Raw genomic sequence first — 21,267 nt, forward strand, 5'->3', positions numbered from 1 at the left:
CGCTCGATCCGAGCCCTTATTCATTGTGAAGTGAATCGTATGCAAGATGCATTTTCTTTTTATTCCTTATTATTGATTGCATCAATATTTATTTGGTTCAAGTTCCGCTCAGTCAGGGAATTGATCCTTATGCCCTTGCATTCGGGCCGATGGCACGATTGCTCTCGGGCTCTTATATTGTTGTTGGGTACATGGGTACTGTGCGGGGGTGGGGAACGAGAACCCCCCCCCCCCCCGCTCAGCTCCCACAGATGGCCCTTCCCCTTGGGGGGTTGGGGGGGGGGAGGTTATCGGCGTTCTTCTCCTCGCCCGAATCCGTCGAGCGCGGGAGGGCGCTCGGTGCCCGATGTACAATTGTAATTAGGGGTCTTCCACTCGTTCGGAGAGGGCTCACCCCCCCGCGCGAGGGGACTTCCCCCCCACTAATCGCTACTACTGTTATTTCCGCAGGTGCTACTGCCACGAGGGTGGACCTTGGTGAGGTATGGGCGTCCTTCCATTGGCAGGGCGTGCTAGTGTCCAGGGGCTGCGGTTCTATGTCTGGGCCTACTGCGGTCACCCATGGAGTGGTGACCACGCAACCAGGTGACGACGTCCCTCCTCACCTGGTGTACTCGCCTCACGTGGGTAACAGTCTTGCCTACAGCCGCTGTGAAGTGCCGTTCGCCGTACCGAGAGGGGGGCGTGCCGCCGCCGCTCGTGGTTGCCGCGCTGCAGCGACCACACTTCCGCTGCCCTAGAGCTCGCCCCTGGACCTGCCGCCAGTACCAGGATGTTGCTGGCTGCTGCTCCACTTCCTGTGTTTCCGGTGCTGCCTGCCGTACCTGCCGATTCTGGGCTGACTGTCCATGCAGTTGCTGCGCTGGCTGTCCCTGTCGTTGCTGCGCTGGCTGTCCCTGCCGTTGCTGCGCTGGCTGTCCCTACCGATGCTGTGCTAGCTGTGCCTGCTGTTCCTGAGATGCCCATACCTGCTGATGTCGTCCCTGTTCGTGGTGGTACTACCCCAGACTTTGGTCTGTCTGTACAGGTGCGTCCGGGCCCTGTGGCTTCGGCTACAGCAGCCCCGGCTCCGCCCTGGATAGCAGATCTTACGTCTGTCCTGAGGAAGCTGACGAAGAAGAGGAGGAAGGTGTCGTCGTCGTCGTCTTCATCTTCTTCATCGTCGTCGGCTGCCGCCTCTTCCCCTTCGACTTCTAAGGCTTCACAGCCGAGGAAGAAGAAGGTTGCCTCCTCCCTCCTAAGAAGTCTCCCTCGGGAGCTTCTCGGGACCCGTCTCACCTCGGTGGGACGGGAGGGTTCCTTCCGCTGGTCCTCCTGCTCCTTCGGGAGCGGGGCCCGTCTCTTCTTCCGCAAGGAAGACGACTACTACGGGGACCAGAGGGGTACCGGCTAACACCGTACTTCCTCGCGCCTGGTGTCAGTGGTTCTGCCACTGCATCAGGGTCCGTCTCGGCCTCTCGTTCGCGGGAGGTACCGAGTGTACGGTCCGCCTACAGCGACCGTGCAGCCAGGAACCAGACCTCTGAGTCCGCTCAGCGTCAGGTTCACGGCACGGGGTGGCGACTGGTGACAGCCGCTTATGCGACTCTCACCAGACCAGCTCTCACTCTCGCGGCGAACAGCTGGCTACCCGGGGGACGTGACGGTCCACGACCGACCACGGGCTGAGGCTGGGAAGAGGTCCTCCCGTTCGCCGGTGCCAGCCACGGCTGGAACCAGCGACGTGACGTGCCGTGAGGACAAGCACCGGTCTCACTGTGACAGTGGAGCCTGCAGGTCGCCTGACCGTCGCTCTCACAGAAAGCGACCGGGTACGGCAACCAGCACCAGCTCTTCTGATACTCGAGATCGGGGCCGCTGTGCTCAGTCCAGCCGTTCTCCACAGGAGACGGTTCGACCAGGCCTGCAGCTCGATCGCCACCGCGGGTTGACGATTCGCCTGCAAGCCCTCAAAGCCTGCTGGTGCTGCCAGCGAGCAATGAGGGAGCGTCAGGTCTGCCTCTCCCGTACCTTCAACCTCCTCGGGTTACACCGGGAGGGGCGAGGTATTGAGGAGTGATCGTGAGGGGTGCGCCCCTCATGATCCCACCACAACGCCCTACGTGCCAGGCACGGTTCTGGGACCGGCCAGGACGTATGCGCAAGTGGATGAGGAAGACCGAGAGGGCTGTCGCTGTTCCCCCTTCTTAGGAGGAAGGTTCTCGGAATATGCTCTTGTTCGAAGGGCTTAACGGTCCCACTCTGCAAGATGCTGTGACTTCCGAGATCCAGAGGGACTTTGTCGAGGTTACGGCGCTGATTCGTCAGCACAATGATCTCGGGGAAGGATCGCCGCTCCCACCAGCAGAGCCACGTCTCAGCTCGAGTCGTTTTGGGGCCCGAGAGGGAACCCAAATCGACGGTGGGTCTGCCGCGATCGGAGCTTGCCGACTGGGTTGAACCAGGTAGTCTCTCGTCTCCGGACAAGAAGGCTCTCTCAGTTCTGGACGGTCGAACAAGCTACTTCACCTCCTCTACTGCGACAGAGGCGTTGCTACGTGTCTTCGGACACCGTATTTAAATACCCCTTCGGTCCTCCTGAGGTTTCGACCTCGACGAGGACTGGAATGAGTCGGAGCGGTATCGGCTCTCTCCTGTCAGGTGTCGATTAGCCCCACCCAGACGACGTTCACAGTGGAAGGACGGCGTTCCCCCTCACCTGCTGCCGGAAGTGGGGGGGTGCCTGGCCAGCCATTGGGCAACTTGGCAGCGCCACGGCGCCGAGACCTGGATTGTAGATGTCCTTCGGGAGGGAGATCTATTAACTTCGAATCTCGGTCACCCCTCACCTCCCCAACCCGGTCCAACAGCAGGCGTACGTTCCAGGGCATCGAAGGACGTAGCATTGAGACAGGAGATCAAGACCATGCTGAGCAAGAGAGCTGTAGAAATCGGCACGGATCAGTCACCGGGCTTTTACAGCCGACTCTTCCTGGTGGAAAAGTCTACGAGAGGCTGGCGCCCGGTGATAGATCTCTCTCCCCTGAACCGGTTGGTTCGCCAGACCCGGTTCACGATGGAGACGGCACGCGCAGTGCTCGACTCTATCAGGGAGAACGATTACATGCTTTCAGTGGACTTGAAGGATGCGTATCTACAAATACCCATTCATCAGTCCTCCAGAAAGTACCTCCGCTTCATCCTCGACGGGACGGTGTACCAGCTCAGGCCACGTTAGCCTCTGGTCTCTCTCAACCGCCCCACATGTGTTCACGCGAAGTGTTCACTCTGGTGTCTGCTTGGGCCCATTCGCACGGGATACGTCTGATGGGGTATCTCGACGATTGGTTAGTCCTGGCGAGCTACCGCTCGCAGTTGCTACAGGACAGGGATCGACTGCTCGAGTTCTGTCGCGATCTGGGGATCGTTCTGAACTTCGAAAAGTCCGATCTCGAGCACAAGCAGAGGATGAAGTACCTGGGTATGCGGATCGACACGGTAGCAGGGCGAGTCTTCCCCGCAGACTCGCGGATCAGCAGATTCAGGGAGGCAGCCAACCAAGTTCCTGTCTTGCGGCGGAACAGGTAGCTCAGCGATGGCAAGTCGTGATCGGACACCTGTCGTCACTCGGGAAAGCCAGTCCCTAACGGGCGTCTCACCTGCGGTCTCTTCAGGGAGACTGAAGGAGAGTTGGTCACAGGAAGAACGGATCCCCCCCAAGCTTTTCCATTGTCACGGACACGGGAAAGGAGGTGAGGCAGGACCTAGCCGGGGGACTGGACGACAGGAACCCCTTATGGGGCGCACACCTGGAAGAGTTGCGGACTTCAGGAGTGTGGTACGAGAACGACAAGCACCTTCACATCAATGTACTGAAACTCAAGGCAGCGTTCCTCGCTCTCCAAGAGTTCCAGGACCGCTTGATGGGACACTCAGTGGTGTTGATGTACGTCAACACCACGGTGGTGGCTTACGTCAACAAACAGGGGGGGCCTAGTGTCTCTCCCGTTGTATCAGTTGACTCGGCAGGTGCACGAGTGGGCCGAGGCGCACTCAATAGAGCTGTCGGCACGCTACATTCCAGGGAAGGAATGTAGTAGCAGACACGCTCAGCCGTCGGGATCAGGTGGATAGTGGGGACCGAATGGTCTCTACACCAGGACGTGGCGGAAAGGCTCTTCGACCTGTGGCGGCGACCAGTCGAGGATCTGTTCGCCATCCGGCACAACAGGAAGCTCCAGGTGTTCTTCTCGGCCGTGCCGGATCCATGGGCAGCTGCAGAGGACGCTCTTCAACACCCGTGGGGACAACCTCTTCGCCTATGCCTTTCCCCCGTTCAGCCTGATTCGCAAGGTGATCAGTCGAGCACTGTCATCCCGAATCTCAGGATGATCCTGATGGCTCCCAAATGGCCACAGGCCATTTGGTATCCGGACCTGCTGGCTCTTCTCGCAAGAGAACCGAGAGAAATTCCCCATTGACACAACCTTCTCGCCCGCCAGCCACACGTCGAGCGGTACCACCGAGCAGTCCAGTCCCTACGTCTTCACGGCTGGCTATTATCCACCATCTCTTGCGAACGAGAAGCTTTTTTCGTAGCGCAGCAACAGAGATGGCTGGAAACGTCCGTCAGTCCTCTGCAGCTGTGTACCAGGGGAAAGTCGGCCGTCTTCTGTGTTTTTGGTGTCGTAGACGGGGCCTATCTCCTCTCAGAGCCCACTCTTCAGCAGGTAGCGGTTTTCCTCGTTTTTTCTTCGCCGAGGAAGCTCCTTTAAGTTCCCACAGTCAAAGGATACAGAGCCGCCTTGACGCTCGTCCTGAAACTGACGGGATTGGACATCTCGAACTCGTTCGAGATCTCCTTGCTTAAGAGCAGCCTCCAAAGGTCTTGCCAACCCAGGGAACTCAACAAGACCCTCTTCTTGCTGGACCTGGCATCGGCGAAGAGAGTACGGGAACTTCATGCAGATAATGATGTGGATGAGATGCTGCTTTGTCCTGGGAGGACGCTACGGCGCTATCTGAAGAGAACTCGACACCTCGGCCTGAGTGTCGACGCCTCTTCGTTAGCAACGGGGTCACCAAGAAAGAAGTATCAAGAACACTCTTTTCGTCCTGGCTGCGTGAGGTCTTCAGGAGGGCGTATGAGGCTGATGGTAGTGACGACATCCGTACGTCCCGTCCGAGAGCTCACGAAGTCAGAAGTATTGGCCCCTCGTTGGCGTTTCGTAAGAACTTCTCCGTGGCGCAGGTATGGAAGGCAGGGGTCTGGTACAACCAGACCACCGGCACCTTCCTTATACCTCTTGGATATTGCCCATAGGTCCTTGGATCGGTTTCCTTAGGACCCGTGGTGGCTGCTCAACACGTCGTCTAGCTAACCCAGACCCTAGCAGGCTGAACAGCATCGAGTCCTGGTGTGACTGTATGAATAGATAGTGAATGAGAAAGTGACTGGCTTCTCTTTCTATCTTTTTCTACCCCTCCCCTCACCTGTGGTAGAGGGATACGGTCATTACCCTGCTGGATAAGGACGAGATGCCGGTGAGCTAAATGACAGAGCCCCATCCTATCCCTTTCACTAGGGATAGGAGCAGAATATCCACCACTTCCTTCTACAAGGGGGGGAAGTGGATGCCTACAAGAGTCAAAACCATGACTTTATCTTTGCTCCTGTACAGGAACAAGTTCTTACATTGCTGGTACGAAGAGATACGCTTGCCTCTCTCTTAGTACTCGGTCCAGAGGTCTGACCATTGATCCTGCGGTGCACACCCCGATCAATCGGACAGAGGCTTGGATCCCTCCCTCGCTCTTACGACCAGGGAGGCTTCCAAGGTTGGGCGAACACCAGTCTGTTCACAAAAGACTCAGATTCCACCCACCAAGAAGTGAGTCTTCCTATTGTAAAAGGACCGAAGGTTTGTATGCCGTGTCGGAACAAATGACAATTTGTCCAAAATTGCATTTTTCCTAACTATACAAACCTGAGGTCCTTTTACACATAGCCCCACCTCATGCCACCCCTCACTCTGCAGTTTTTGCTTGGGCCAAAAGCAAAAGTGATTTGTTTACCTCCCAGTCGCGCGCGCGCGCCTGTCGGACAAGCAGTTAACTACCGAACCCCTTGTTCGAAAGCTTACGACCTATCCAGCTGCCGCTAGTACCTTCCTATTGTAAAAGGACCTCAGGTTTGTATAGTTAGGAAAAATGCAATTTTGGACAAATTGTCATTTTAGAGGAGTTCTTAACTGAAGTATTTGATTAAAGATTCTATAGTTATTGAACTTTATGCTTCTTATTATAAATAGATAAATTATTATAAATAGATAAATGAACTTTATGCTTCTTTTTGTAAATTGTTTAAACGAAGCATGACCATGAATGATAATATTTTGGGTTTTCTTAAGTACTTTTCAGAAAATATTACTGAAGGTCTACTGCAAATGATAAAGCTTATCTTTAGCAGTTTTGTTTAAGGTAGCATGGTCATTTTGTTTCAGCCTAAATAATACTAAAAATGACTTAAATTAGATACCATTCAAGAAATAAATGATGTGTAACTGTAAGATACCATTCTTCAGCATCATTCTTTGCATTGATATATTTTGGTATGTTATTTTCATTGCAGTCAGCAGCAGCGCTGGTCTTCTCATGTCAAGTGCCCTAAACAATTCTGTGTTCGATGCTGCATCTAGAAAATAGCAGCGACCATCAGACCCTTGCTGATGCTCTTTCACCAACCCTTGATCAGTGAGTGTTTTCTTGAATTATATCTGCTGATGTGGTGTGGCTAAATCATGGAAATTTGGGCATACATTGTAAGTGTACTACTTTCTTCAAAAGCAAGAAAGGAAGTGTATTTGTTTTACCATTCGATAAATCAAGTGGATTATTCCTGTGATAACGTATTTTTATTTTTTACCCTACTTGGATGGATCCACTAAACTGAGATCCAATAAGTTTAAGTGTGTTGAATTGAGGTGCCACTGGACCAGGTCCTGTGTCCTGGTTTTTGTATGTCCATAGCACTGGAAAGTGTTCCAACACTTGAACCATATTCCTTAACCTATACTAACATGGTATATCTGTTACTCATCCAGATATGACAAAATGAGTGAAGCAACAGCAGTGCGCACATCCCCAGAAGTTCAAACGCCCATAGCACAGGAGAAGGTAGTTCCGGAGTATTTAAGGTAAGGTGGATGACGTGTATGAAATTTTGTGAGACTTTTCACAGTCAAGATAATCTTGTCATTGCCAGTAGCTCAGAGGAGAGATCTCCTCAACTGTCTATAAATAGTATTTTCTTTATGATTGGTTGTATTAACACACTTGTACACGCTCATTATGACAGCTATGCCCAGAGATAAAAAGCTTATTAACATGCTTTATTGATTCACGTAATAGTTAAAATATGCATAAGTGTCTTAATTCTTCATCAGCACGTTACCAGTAGCCCTTGCAGGTGAGCTCCTTTTGTGGACTCCCTCCTCTGGCCCATTAATAATATGATTCTACTTGTCCCCCTTCCTTATCTGTCCCTTCTCAGAGCTTTATTGTGCCCAGTGTTTACAAAGATATATTGTTTGTGCCGTTTTCCTATATATAGACTTCCTATATTTCGAATCCCTAGTGATATAGTATTAATTTTGTATCTAATGATGTAACAATTTTAGATGGATTCGTTTACTTATAGTAGTAATTTCTACATGCGGAGTTTAGTAGTACGTATAGGATTTAGAGATGTAACCTGTCAGTTAAGAGAATGCTTACAAGATGACAGTTTTGCTTACATGTGTTTTGAATACTAACATTGTAGTTGCATAGAAATATATTTTAAAGATACAAATCAAAGTTTCATAATATTCCATTTGTTTTTCACCCCACAAAATGAGCAGATCATTTACTACATTGTTAGTGGTGATACAAATAGTGGTGATACAAATTTGTGAATATGACTCATGAATCCACATGTAGGTTTGGCTACAAAATCCTTCTACTCGAAGCATGTGGTAATTTTTCAGCAAACAGCAAATTTTATAGCACAAAGGTTAAAACCACCATAGCAGTGGGTAGGAGCAATTTGGGGTTTTAAAACACAAGGCTTAACTCTTACCCAAGTAAGTAATAATTATATTTACCATTACATTAAATTATTAAAGAAAATTACCACATTACAATAAAACATGTTTCCCAGTGTTCGGTTACTTTCCGTTTCACATTTTCGTAAAACTAAGCAAATGAGAAACATTATAATTGCCCAACTACATGTAGGAATTATCACAAACAGTGGAACTAAAATATAGGAAATGCAAAAAAATTAAAAGATAACATGTCAAGTTCTTCCTTATGAAGATCATATCTGAATATTAGTTCAAGGAAGATGTAGCCTTTCTTGTTTTGCAAGCTTGATCATTAATGAAATAGATTTGCATCCAAATAATAGTTCGAATATTGAACTTCTTCCTCCCTTTCTCCCATGTGTTATATAACAGTTACCCAGGTAAATCTCTTCTTTCTTAATAAGGTACAAGGATGTAAGATTTACCAAGGATATTGGGCATGTGCGAATAACATAATATTAATAAAGAATGAGAAAGAGAGGGAACTGGGTGAGGAAGAATGATTTGTAAAAAAGCACAAAAAATATTAACACAAGGCAATTTCTTTATTGTCAGGCATCCTATAAAAATATAAGATTCCCTGTTATGCCAAGTTAGAACCCCCCTTAAGATTACATGAACATAACAGAGCTTACTGGCTTTGTTTTGTCTTATTGCAACTGTTGCTGTTCATCACAGTATTTCAAAGATGATTACAATGCATTTGTTCTTGAGGAAGATTTCTTTAAATCAAAGTTCAGTGTTCATGAGGTGATGGTGCTTTTTTGCTATGGTATTTCTTAAGGATATCTGTTCAAATTACAATGTTAAGAAGCCATGCTACAGAAGTGCAGATGGACTTATTCCATACCCTATAGAGTCACATTTCATTTTATAATTCAGCTATATCCACAATTTACTTATACAGTACTAATTAGTTTATTGTATTTTGAATCACTGCTACCTAATCCATGAATAGCCCTCTCAATCTGGCTGTGCTCATTGAGTTATAATTTAATGAGCCGGTAGTAAGAAATAAAAGTACTCTCCTTCAAAGGACTTCACCATCTCGTTCACCACAGGTTAATAATGGCAGGATCTTTTACTGAATGTATATCTGTTGTAATGGTCTGACTCAAGTTGGGCTGAAAAAGTATTGGTGTTATGAAATAGTGTTTTATATCAGACAATTTTTTCTTGCTGTCATAATAAAAGAATTTCATTTTCTTTTTGAGGTATCAAATGTAATGTCATTTCAACTGCAGATCTCATATGGATATGCAGTTTGCCTTTTTCCATTCAGTAGAACAGTAATCAATATAGGAAAACAAGTAACTTTGTATATCTAGTGAGTTTTGTAATATATAGGTTGAAGTTTTGCCATTTAGTTGTTGAGAAATAAACTTGAACTAAGAAGGGCAATAGGGACTTGATCCTCAAAAATCCAGAACAGGTTTACAGAGCTATTGTCAAAATGAGATGTCGCGAATGAGTTGTACATATGTCAGGTACAATCAAGTTATATAGAGATTAGTTTTCCTCCCCTGTAAATTAAGGAGGGATTTTTAACTAGAGTATTTTTTTTTTTCCTCCTGTTTTACTCCTGAAGGAACTCTTGTTATGTTTTCCTATCCTATATTATCTCTTTACTAAACCCTGAAGATCAATGCTACTGTGTACGTGTGTGAGTACACCACCCTGGGTGGCTGACATGTTTGTACAATGCACATTTATGTACACCAGTTTTACCCATCAGCTTTTGCTAGAAAGGAAAGCGTTAGCACTCTGCTGCTAGATCTTGTTGCTGATTTTCTTTATTCATTTTACGTATCTGTTAATCCTAATTTTTGTATTTTGTTTACAATTATTTTTAACAATGCCTGTGCATGCGCAGAATTATGGCATGCTCATTCCATTATCAGTTATTAAAGTTTTGCTTTTTATTATTTACTTGTCAAGAATTCTTCTGGAAGTTGTAAAGGTTTTTTCTTAGGTAAAATTCATATGTAGATGTCTTGATATACTACTCCTTTGGAAACATTGTTCATGTCCATGTTGACTGTTATTGTAGAAATAAGGTTATTTTAGTGGTTGCTTACTGTATGTATTGTACAATTGTAAGGCCTTGTAGAGTATACAGTATGTACATGCAATTTTGATTTTGGAGTTGTATTTTTTAAATTTACCTAACGGCCTTGGTCCTTAGATTGTTTCTATGTACTACTATGGCGTAGTTATTCTAAGTGGCCTCTCCACACATGGTAAGAGTTGTAGTGTGTCAGCTTTGATTTATGCAAGAAAAGAAAGATAATATTTTGTTCGCTGTTGGATGTCATCAGTACCCCAGCAGACACAAGAATGATTTTGAAAAAAGTGATCTGCAGTAGCCTGTCATGACTTAGTTGTGAAAAATGGTAAGGGTGAATAATATAATTTTGTAGATGTGTGATCTTAGACAGTCTTGATTTTATCACTATTTCAAGTAGTACAAGGAATGTTTATTTGAAGTTTATACATGGAATGTTTAATCATTTAAGGGTAAAAGGTAGTCACTGTGTCCTGTACTGGGAAGGGTTTATGTGTGGGTTTTGCTGTTGCATGAAAGGAAAATAGTTGATATACATTATGATCCGGGGACTATTTTTATCTATTCCTCTTTTTATCTCACTATATTTACCTTTATTATAAAGATTTGCACAGTCAGATAGATATATAAGACTGTATTGTTATTCCTAAGTTTTTGAGAATAGAATAATTACTGCCCATTATTGTTGGATATAAACTTGAGGTAGTAACCTGTATGATATGATCCCAGAAGGTTGCTCTATTCACAAAGAGTAGATCTCAAATCACTGGATGTGCTTATTTTGTGTACGGTGATTTAAAAAAATAGTAATTTGAAATCACTTATATGTTTGATAAAAGTTATACTGGTTAGGAAGGCAAATTAATCAAGATGAAATGATTACACTGGTTAGGAAAGCAAATTAATCAAGATGAAATACTATAACTCGACAGTGCCGTTTTATGATATGAGTTATGAGATATACCAAGTCTGAGAATTATTTAGTAGTCAAATCAGACCACTGAGTCACGTTTCTAGCCTTCCAGGGCTGGTCCAAGAAGATATTTTTTTTTATTGGCTAGGAAAGGGAAAGAAATATTGCTCAGAGGAAAAGTAGAAGGCAGGAGCAATGCAGTAAAGGCCAAAGGGACTTCACAAAAACCTTTTGTATAGCTTACTTTATGTAATTAAGACCCACTGTCGTTGTTGTTAGCTTAAGTTAGCCACATGCTTGTATGAGTAACCCGTAAAGGTTCATCCTTTAGAGAGTCCACATATAAATAGCTGCTAAATGGAATAGGTTTACTTTTGATTGTTCACCAAGCTTGTGGTTTGATAGTGGATGATTTAATTTTCCATACAGTTTTATACATTGTTAAAAATGTCATGAATCAGGAAACTGGATTTACTTTGCAAACATAGTTCTCAGTGGTTTTCATGTAAACTCTTTTGTTTAAGCAAATTTGAATAAAGTAGAACTACAATATGTACCTGTATTTTATGCAATTTATTTATTTTTTTTATTTTATATTATTTTTTTTTTTGAGGGCAACAATCCTCTTTATGTGTCAGGTTCTACTATCTGGGTGATTAAATTTATTGTAGTACATAGTAGGCTAGTCAAAAGGTTAAAAAATGTATTTTTCTATCATAAATATTCAAGCAGGTATTGTGAGAGACATAAAGAGACACATGTCATAGTATTCAAATATGACTGCAGACAAGTGAAGAATCTTTTTATTTTTTATTGATAGTATATGTAATTAATGTAATTAATTTAATGTAATTTAGACAATTTGGTGTTGTGTGGTCATATGGAAGATTAGTTTGACATTGCAACTTATTTGAGAGAATTCCTTCAAAGCTTTGTGCATAGTGAACCTGCATTATTCTCCTATAACTTTGAAACAATAAGAGGGAAATTTCCAGTATGATTCAATTTACTGGTAATTTTATGGAGGATAAAAAAGTTAATAAGACATATTAAGTCTGGATGGAACTGCATGTAAGCCTTAAACAACCAGGGGAATATGAGATTTAGTGCAGTTGACATAAAAAGTCTGTAATGTGACCCGGAGTTTTTGTACATGAACTTCCCTGCCAGATATATACTTAGCTATAGTCTCCGACGTTCCGACAGAATTTCAAATCTCGCGGCACACGCGACAGGTAGGTCAGGTGGTCTACCTTACCCGCCGCTGGGTGGCGGGCGTATGAACCAATCTATCTCTCCAGCCAGATTTTTTTCTGTCGCTGAAGCGATAACAACTGTTGTCGTTTCTTCCGATATATTCTTCATTTCTCGCTTGCCTGGGGATTGATTTGAACATTTTGGTGACGTATTCGCTCTATGTTGGCTTGGCATACGCTGATTGTGGACCGTTATTGACTTTGCGCTGGATTTTCCTGTAGAATGTCTGATTTTGATTCTGTTTCCAAAACTCCGGTTTTGTTTAGAGTATGTGTGACCGATGGATGTAAGGTGAGGTTACCGAAAGCTGCGGTGGACCCTCACACTTTCTGTGTTAAATGTAGGGGGAATGAATGTTCGTTTAGTAACCCGTGTCAAGAGTGTGAGGTTTTGAACGAAGATGAATATAAGGCTCTTTCTTCTTATATTAGGAAACTTGAAAGGGATAGGGTACGTAAAGCTTCTTCAAGGAGCTCGAGCAGGTCGAGAATGAGTGAGAATGAAACTAACATTAATGTAGTTTTAGAACCTTCCTCCCAGGTCTCAGCTCCTGCTCCCCGCACCGAAGCCGTAGATTCGTCTTCGGAGGCGGCGGCCTCAAAAGCTTCCTTGTGTTCTAAGGAAGACAAGAATCTTCGTACTGAGCAAGGTAAGAGTGTCAGTGATGATAAGTGCAGTGTACCCAGTGATGTGGAGGGTGCGTCTGACCGGCTCCTTAGTGCCTCCAGGCCTAGACCTCTTCCAGACTCCCAGTTCCAGTGGAGGAGGAAGTCGAAAGCCGCAGGAGGGCTAGGGAGAGCCCCCACCGGTCAGGCGTCCCTCGGCAGATCCTGAAGTTCGCTCCCAGGCTGCCTTGGATCGTAAGAAGAAGAATATTCTTCGCCAGTGTTTTTCGTCATCCTCTTCTCCTTCGCCGAAGCGTGGGTGGAGCTCTAAGGAGGCGTCACGCCCGTTGAAGAGGGCTGCGGAGGCTCCCTTCAGTACGTTAGCGTCCAGCCCAGAAGACTTTTCTGATGTAGCTTCCTTGCAAGCAAAGAAGCCTAGGAGATCCGATCGCCCTTCCTTCCTTCCCCGCGCCTCGCGCTGAGCTTGCTTCGGAAGAAGATCCTGGGGACTCTCCTTCTCGAGTACTAGCGGGCCTACAAGCTCAGATCACAGCCTTGGCGGACTCCTTGGCATCGAGATCGCGTAGAAGGAAGGATTTGTCTCTCCCGATCAAGATGAGCGAGGCGCGTTTCGTCGGAAAGAGCGCTCTCCTTGTAATCGGCGTTCTCCTTCTTCTTTTGAGGATTCTTCTACTCATCGTAACATTTCACGAGAGGAACACCACTCCCGCTCGGAGGTGTCGAGACGCCATTCGACGGATAGGCGCTCCTTGGACTATGAAGATATTTCCTCAAATCGGATTTCCTGCTCGGGTAGACGCTCAGCCCCTTCTGTTTCTCCTTCTTCTAGAGTTCGTGCAAGAAGAGAGAGTCGCTCAGGTCATAGAAGACTTGGTTCGTCGTCTCCGTCTCTTCTTTCTTCTCCTCGTCTTCTCAGAGAACCTAGGGAATGCCCTTCTGAAAGTAGGCGCACTTCTCCTTCCGACTACTGTAGTCGGGCGTCGGATAACGTGACTGGTAGGCGCTCATCGCACGGAGTTCGCTCCTCCCCTGTAAAGACATCAAGAGTCTAGTAGGAGCCCTGCTCCTGGTAAGCGTCATTCGTTTAGTAGCTGTTCTCCTGGAGAAAGACACCTTGATCCTCGTTTGCTTCGTTCTCCTAGTAGGCGCTCTTCGTTCTCGAGACTCCCTACTCCTGATCGGTCTCCTCTTGCTAGAAGTCAAGAACGCCTCAAGCGCCCTGATTCTGTTAGGCGCTCGGAGCCTTACAGACGTTCTCCCCTTGGTAAGGACCAAGATCTCGCAGAACGCCCTGTTTCGTTTAAGCGCTCGGAGCGTAGCAGCCGCTCTCCGCTTCGTAGGCATCAAGAGCCTCTAAAGCGCCCTTCCTTCTCCTGAAAATAAAGGCGCCCTGATTTTTAGCAACGTTTCGCTGCTTGGTAGGCGCCAGGATTCCACTAAGCGCCCTGTGACAGATAGGCGCTCGGCGCCTAGTAGCCGCTCTCCTCACGATCGGCGACAGGATCTTAGCAGGCGCTCTCCACCCTCTCGTAGTTTCCCTAGGGATAGACGTGGTCTTTCTAGAGAATGCGAGTTTAGACAAGAATTTTAGGATAAGCGTCCTTCTTTTACAACTCGTCGTTCTCCTGTACGCCTTTCTACTTTGGAATCTTCTCCTCATTCAAGACGTTTGTCTCCTTCATCGCACTGTACCCCAGCTAGGAAATCATCTAAGGATTCTCATAAGGATCCTCATCCCCGTTCTCCTCCTCAAGAAGACCAGGAAGCCTCTGAGGAAGAAACTAATACATCAGCAAACAGTTTCTTAGTACAAGAACGCTCACAGAACTTCTCCTTCAGGAGTTCGGAGAGTCTTTGAGCCCTACTGCTCCTCCTTCTCCACACTCGTTGTTCTCCACAGCGAAAGCAACGAAAGGATCTTCGTGTGTGAGAATGAAGCCGACTCTTTCTATGAAGAAAGCGCTCAAGAGTTTCGGTTCATGGATGCGTACTAAAGAGGAAGCGGGGAAAACAATGTTTGCCTTCCCTCCGTCGAAGCTTTCAGGAAGGACAGGATTTTGGTATGAGACAGGAGAACCCTTGGGACTGGGCCTTCCGTCTTCAGCTGACGCAGATTTTTCGGCACTAGTAGACGCCACTAGAAGATCAGCTTTGAATTCGGCCAGAACTACGGGGGCAATGAATGAAATGGATCACATTCTAAAAAGGCTTTTTAGAGTCTTGGAAGTTTTCAACTTTCTCGATTGGTCCCTCGGAAGTCCTAGCCAAAGAAACAAAACTCAAGGACCGGACACGTTTTCTCCGGAGGATTTGAATTGTGTCTTATCCTGTATGGATAAATCAGTGAGAGATGGGGCCAGCGAAATAGCTTCACTGTTTGGAGCAGGGGTCTTGAAGAAAAGATCAGTATTTTGCTCATTTTTAACAAAGTCGGTCTCACATGCTCAGAGATCGTCTTTGCTTTTTGCCCCTCTCTCTACACAGCTGTTTCCTAAACACCTGGTTCAAGACATTTCGAAGGCTCTCTCTGCCAAAGCTACGCAGGACCTTCTAGCACAGTCTGCAAGGAAGCCGCGCCCTACCTTCCAGACTAAGACAAAGAAAGCTAAGCCGACCTCTCAGGAAACCCTTTCGAGGGGCATCTACCTCTAGATCCTCTTCGTTCAGAGGTCGGAAACCAAACAGAAGAGGGAGGACTTTTACGAAGTCAGTCAAACCTCCCAAGTAAGACTCAAGTCCTTCAGACAACTGTAGGCGCCAGGCTTTTACAGTTTGCAGAAGTCTGGGCCCGCCCAGAAAGACGCAGATGCCTGGACCCTGTCAATTTTGAGGAAGGGCTATCTAATCCCGTTCTCTTCGAGGCCTCCCTTGACGAATACCCCGAGGGAGTTGACGGCCAGATACAGGGACCTCCCATCATGAATCAAGCCCTCCGACTAGCGGTAGATCAGATGCTGGAAAAGGAGGCGATCGAACTAGTGGCAGATCATCTTTCGGCAGGCTTTTACAACCGCCTGTTCCTAGTTCCGAAATCCTCAGGGGGATGGAGACCGGTGTTGGATGTAAGCGCCCTGAACTTCTTCGTCGAAAAGAAGAAGCTTCACGATGGAGACCACTGCCTCGGTGTTAGCAGCACTCCGTCCAGGGGACTGGATGGTGTCCTTGGACTTACAGGACGCTTACTTCCACGTACCAATCCATCCTTCCTCGAGGAAGTTTCTAAGATTCATGATGGGGGGAAGAATCTTCCAATTCAGGGCCCTGTGTTTTTGGCCTCTCCACGGCCCCCAAGTCTTTACGGCCATCATGAGGAATGTGGCACAATGGCTTCACCTGGAAGGGGTGAGGATTTCGCTCTATCTCGACGATTGGCTTATAAGGGCCAATTCCAGAGATCGTTGTCTGAAGGACTTGAAGAAAAAACCCTGGATTTGACTTATTCCTTAGGACTTCTGGTCAATCTGCAGAAGTCACAAGTCTGATTCCCGCTCAAGATGTGCGTTTATTTCTGGGGATCCAGATGAACTCTCTGAGTTTTTCGGGCTTTTCGCCGTCACAGGAGGAGGATTAGCCGCCCGGGGACCTCGAAAAAGTATTAAACAACCTTCTTAGGGAAAGAAGTATGCACAGTGAGATGGATGAGTCTGTGGGGACGCTCTCCTCACTGGAGCAATTTGTTTCCCTAGGAAGGTTGCACCTGAGACCGCTCCAATTCTTTCTTCATCGGAATTGGAGTCGTCCTTCTCAGGATTTGAAGTTCTCCCTGTCAATTACTCTTCAAATCAAGAAGGAGTTAGCATGGTGGGGCGGATCCCGACAAGTTCTCGCAGGGACTGCCTCTTCAATCCCAGAAACCCAGCCTGGTGTTGTTCTCCGATGCGTCGGAAAACAGGTTGGGGGGCGATCTGGGAACCAAGGAGGTGTCAGGAACCTGGATGGGGGACCAGTCTTCCTGGCACATCAACAGGAAAGAACTAATAGCCGTGTGGCTTGCTCTGAAGGAGTTCGAGTCAGATGTGACAGGAGCAGTTGTGCAAATAAACTCGGACAACACCACGGCTCTGGCATACATCAGGAAAACAGGGGGGGGACGCATTCCTTCTCTCTGTACGAAACAGCAAGAGATCTTCTTCTGTGGACAGAAGAAAGGGGGATAAAACTTCTCACCAGATTCGTACACCCCCCCCCTGGGAGAAAGGAATGTAAGGGCAGATCCTCAGCAGGAAAGATCAGGTCCTTCCCACAGAGTTGGACTCTGCACCAAGATGTTTGCCAGAGCCTTTGGAAGTTGTGGGGCAGGCCTCTCTTAGACCTGTTTGCAACTGCAAAGAACAAAAGACTGGATCTGTATTGCTCTCCCATCTCGGATCCAGGAGCAATAGGGATAGACGCTCTCCTACTCGATTGGAAAGGACTCGATGTATACGTGTTTCCCCCCTTCAAGATTCTGGGGTTGACTTTAAAAAAGTTCGCAGAGTCAGATTCCGCGAGGATGACTTTGATAGCTCCCTTTTGGCCAGCACAAGATTGGTTCACAGAAGTGCTGGAATGGCTAGTGGATTTTCCAAGATCGCTTCCTCTAAGGAGCGATCTACTCAGACAGCCCCACTCAAACAGGTACCACAAAAACCTCCCCGCTCTCAGTCTGACTGGCTTCAGACTGTCCAGAAACTGGTCAGAGCGAAAGGCTTTTCGTCAGCAGCTGCTAAGGCAACTCGCTAGAGCGAGGAGGTCTTCCACATTACGAGTGTACCAATCGAAGTGGGATGTCTTCAGAAGATGGTGCAAGAGGAATAACGTTTCCTCTTCCAGTACCTCTGTGAATCAAATTGCAGACTTCTTTTTATTCTTAAGACAAGAATGTGGCTTAGTCGTTTCGACGATTAAAGGCTATCGTAGTATGTTTGGCGAATGTCTTCAGGCACAGGGGCCTCAACTTATCGGAAGATAAGGACCTACAGGACCTTATTAGGTCGTTTAATACAACGAAAATGCAGTATCCTAAGACACCTAGCTGGAATTTGGATGTAGTCCTTCAATTCCTTGGGTCCTCTAGGTTGAACCCCTAATTCAGCCTCATTCAGAGACCTTACAGGAAGACTCTGTTTTTGATGGCTCTAGCTTCCGCCAGAGAGTGAGTGAGCTTCAGGCGATTGATGGTAATGTGGGTTTTAAGGAGGACTCTCTCATTTGCTCTTTCCTTCCTGGTTTTCTTGCAAAGAATGAGAACCCATCAAGTCCATGGCCCAAGAACTTCGAGATTCGTGGGTTATCTTCTTTGGTAGGAGAAGAACCCGAGAGAACTCTTTGCCCAGTGAGAATGGTGAAATACTACCTTAGAAGAAAAGAGCAACTGAAAGCCAACCGAGAGGTCCTGTGGTGTTCAGTAAAAGACCCTACTCGTCCATTGTCGAAGAACGCATTGTCCTTCTTCTTGAGAAGCCTCATCAAAGAAGCACACGGATCCTGCAGAGAAGAACATCTTAGGCTTCTTAAAGTGAAAGCACACGAAGTAAGAGCCACCATAGCAACTTCTCTTGCTTTCAACAAGAATATGTCCGTGCGAAATCGATGGAGACAACATTCTGGAGATGTCAGTCAGTGTTCGCGAACCACTACTTACGTGATGTGAGAATCACTTATGAAAAATGCTTCGCCTTGGGCCCGTACGTATCTGCGGATTCAGTGCTGGGGCAGGAGCTGGAACTCATCCTGTTTAGTAGTATAAATTTTTCCCCCTTGTATTTGTTGTTGTTGGTTGCCTTAAAGAGGATGCATGAAGGCATCTCTTTAGGTCGTAATACTAATCTTTAGTAGTTTGGTTAGGTGGTCTGATGAGTGTGGCTCCTTGCAGTAGTAGTGGTTAGGACCTGTTAAGATAGGGACGAACTCCCTTTAACAGGATCCGACTTGGATTCTACCACACAAAGGGATCACATATCCCAGTGGTAGATCCGAGAGTCTTTCAGCATCAGGTCACGTCCTAGCTGTAGCTCTCCAGGCAACGCAGACTCAGAGATAATATCAATGAAGTCTTCTGCCTGAACAGGTAAGAACCAAGGTTATTTATATCCTACAACATCAGTTGTTTCTTATCTCTCCTTATTACTTTAGCTGTCTCTTACCCTCCACCAAGGGTGCCAATCAGCTAAGTATATATCTGGCAGGGAAGTTCATGTACAAAAATGATATTGTTAAACTACAATAAAGTTTTGTACATACTTACCTGGCAGATATATACTTAGCTATAGTCTCCGACGTTCCGACAGAATTTCAAATCTCGCGGCACACGCGACAGGTAGGTCAGGTGGTCTACCTTACCCGCCGCTGGGTGGCGGGCGTATGAACCAATCTATCTCTCCAGCCAGATTTTTTCTCTTTCACCTGTCTCCTGAGGGGAGGCTGGGTGGGCCATTAGACGTATATATCTGCCAGGTAAGTATGTACAAAACTTTATTGTAGTTTAACAATATCATATTAGGTAACCACGAACCTTGAAACTTAATAAGCTTTTCTTTAACAGTGTGGATTATCAAAGTTTGAACTGTGTTAATTTTTTAGTACGTATAGGGCAAGTTAAACAAATTTATCCATTTAGGAGGTTATTACTTAAACTGTACTCTTTATGGCAAAATGTTGGTTAGTGAAGTTTTTTTTGGTCCCATTCTGTATTGCTCTATGTACATTCCCTGTGACCTTTTCACACCTAGTGTTCTAACTTCTTAACTTTTAAAAAAGTAATTTTCATTTCTTATTCAAGAGTTCTTAACTTTATCAAACTAATTTTAATTTCTTAATCAAGAAATCCTTAAACCAAGTCCTATTAGAATCTTGAAATATGACTCGATGGTTTCATTAATCTACTTCAAAATATAATGCTAAATAAATTTAAGTAATAGTTTCATAGGTGTTATATTTGAAAATTGGCCATTTATCATAAAACTGTAAGCATCTCCTTCCCTTCCTTAATATGCCAGGTGGTGGTAATACTCTTTGATGTGGAAGCTAAATGTAAATGTCTCTTGCAAAATGAGGATGTAGGATAGAAGTAGGTGATCTGATGTAATTAATGAATACTAATGAGTGTAATTTTTAGAAAAGAATTATGATGTACACTGTTGGCAGTTATGAATGCTCTTGTTTTATATACTTCTTCTTCTTCCCAGCTTGTTCCCATTTTTATATGGGGTCGCCGTTTCGGATGAGCCGTTTCCATCTATTTCTATCTTGTGCTTCTGCCTCATCAATTCCCTTCTCATTTAAGTCTCCTCTCACACAGTCCTTCCATCTCTTTCTTGGTCTCCCTCTTTTTCTTCTTCCTTGCACCTCCACCCCCATAGTATGTCTCCCAGCGTGGTCCTCATCTCTCCTCAACAGGTGTCCATACCATCTCAGCCTCCCCTCCTGCACTTTCTTTGATACTTCCACCACCTTAGTTGACCCCCTTATGTAGTCATTTCTGATCCTATCCACTCTTGTTACCCCAGACATCCACCTAAGCATTCTCATTTCTGCCACATCCATCTTCTTCTGCTCTGCTTTTCTCATGCTTGCTGTTTCCGTACCATACAGCATTGCTGTTCTTACCACCGTCTTGTGAAATTTTCCTTTTAACCTAAGCGGCACACTTTTGTCACAAAGAACTCCCGAGGCCGCTCTCAGTTGTTCCAGCCTGACCCTGTACCCGATGTTTTACTTCTTCTTCCATACTTCCTCCAGCGTTAACAAAAGATCCCAAATACTTAAACTTATCAACTCTCCTTATTTGCTCTCCACCAAGCTGAATACTTTCTCTATCATCCCCGTCAGTGGTGGTACACATATATTCTGTCTTGGATCTACTTATTCTCATTCCTCTGTCCTCCAGTACTTGTCTCCATCTTTCCAATTTCACTTCCAGATCTTCCCTGCTCTCTGCACACAGAATAATATCATCCGCATACAATATGTTCCATGGTACTGTCTCCCTTACTTCCTCTATTATAACATCCATCACTATGTTAAAGATAAATGGGCTCAGAGCCGACCCCTGGTGTAATCCTACTCTCACCTCAAAACCTTCTGTCTCCCCAACACTGCTCCTCACTCTGGTAAATACATTCCGGTACACTCTTGTATCAATCGCACATACTTCTCTGGCACCATCTTCTCCCTCAGGCTCCTCCATACCTCTTGTCTCGGGACTCGGTCATAAGCCTTTTCAAGGTCAATGAATACCATATGTAGGTCCCTTTGTCTTTCCCCGAATTTTTTCCATTATTTGCCTCAGACAAAATATACCATCTGTTGTTCCCCTTCCCT

General features: G+C 46.1%; 2 protein-coding genes across 4 annotated transcripts in view; one reads left to right on the plus strand and one right to left on the minus strand.

Moving 5' to 3' along the window:
- Positions 1–7,199, plus strand: part of LOC135213068 (C-myc promoter-binding protein-like) — a 101,170-nt gene extending 93,971 nt beyond the window's left edge. For 2 of the 3 annotated variants that reach the window (XM_064246917.1, XM_064246918.1), the window contains 2 exons: positions 6,611–6,732; positions 7,083–7,198. In XM_064246917.1, coding sequence (XP_064102987.1) covers positions 6,611–6,684 — 74 coding nt within the window. In that variant the 3' untranslated portion in view covers positions 6,685–6,732; positions 7,083–7,198. Of the gene's footprint in view, positions 1–6,610; positions 6,733–7,082 lie in introns of all 3 variants that reach the window. The other variant, XM_064246916.1, reaches the window with a different exon arrangement.
- LOC135213323 (DENN domain-containing protein Crag-like) overlaps positions 1–21,267 on the minus strand; it is a 248,453-nt gene that overhangs the window by 186,069 nt on the left and 41,117 nt on the right. The gene's annotated exons all lie outside the window — the stretch shown is intronic.

The sequence above is a fragment of the Macrobrachium nipponense genome, chromosome 42, assembly GCF_015104395.2.
Source record: "Macrobrachium nipponense isolate FS-2020 chromosome 42, ASM1510439v2, whole genome shotgun sequence".
NCBI lineage: Eukaryota > Metazoa > Arthropoda > Malacostraca > Decapoda > Palaemonidae > Macrobrachium > Macrobrachium nipponense.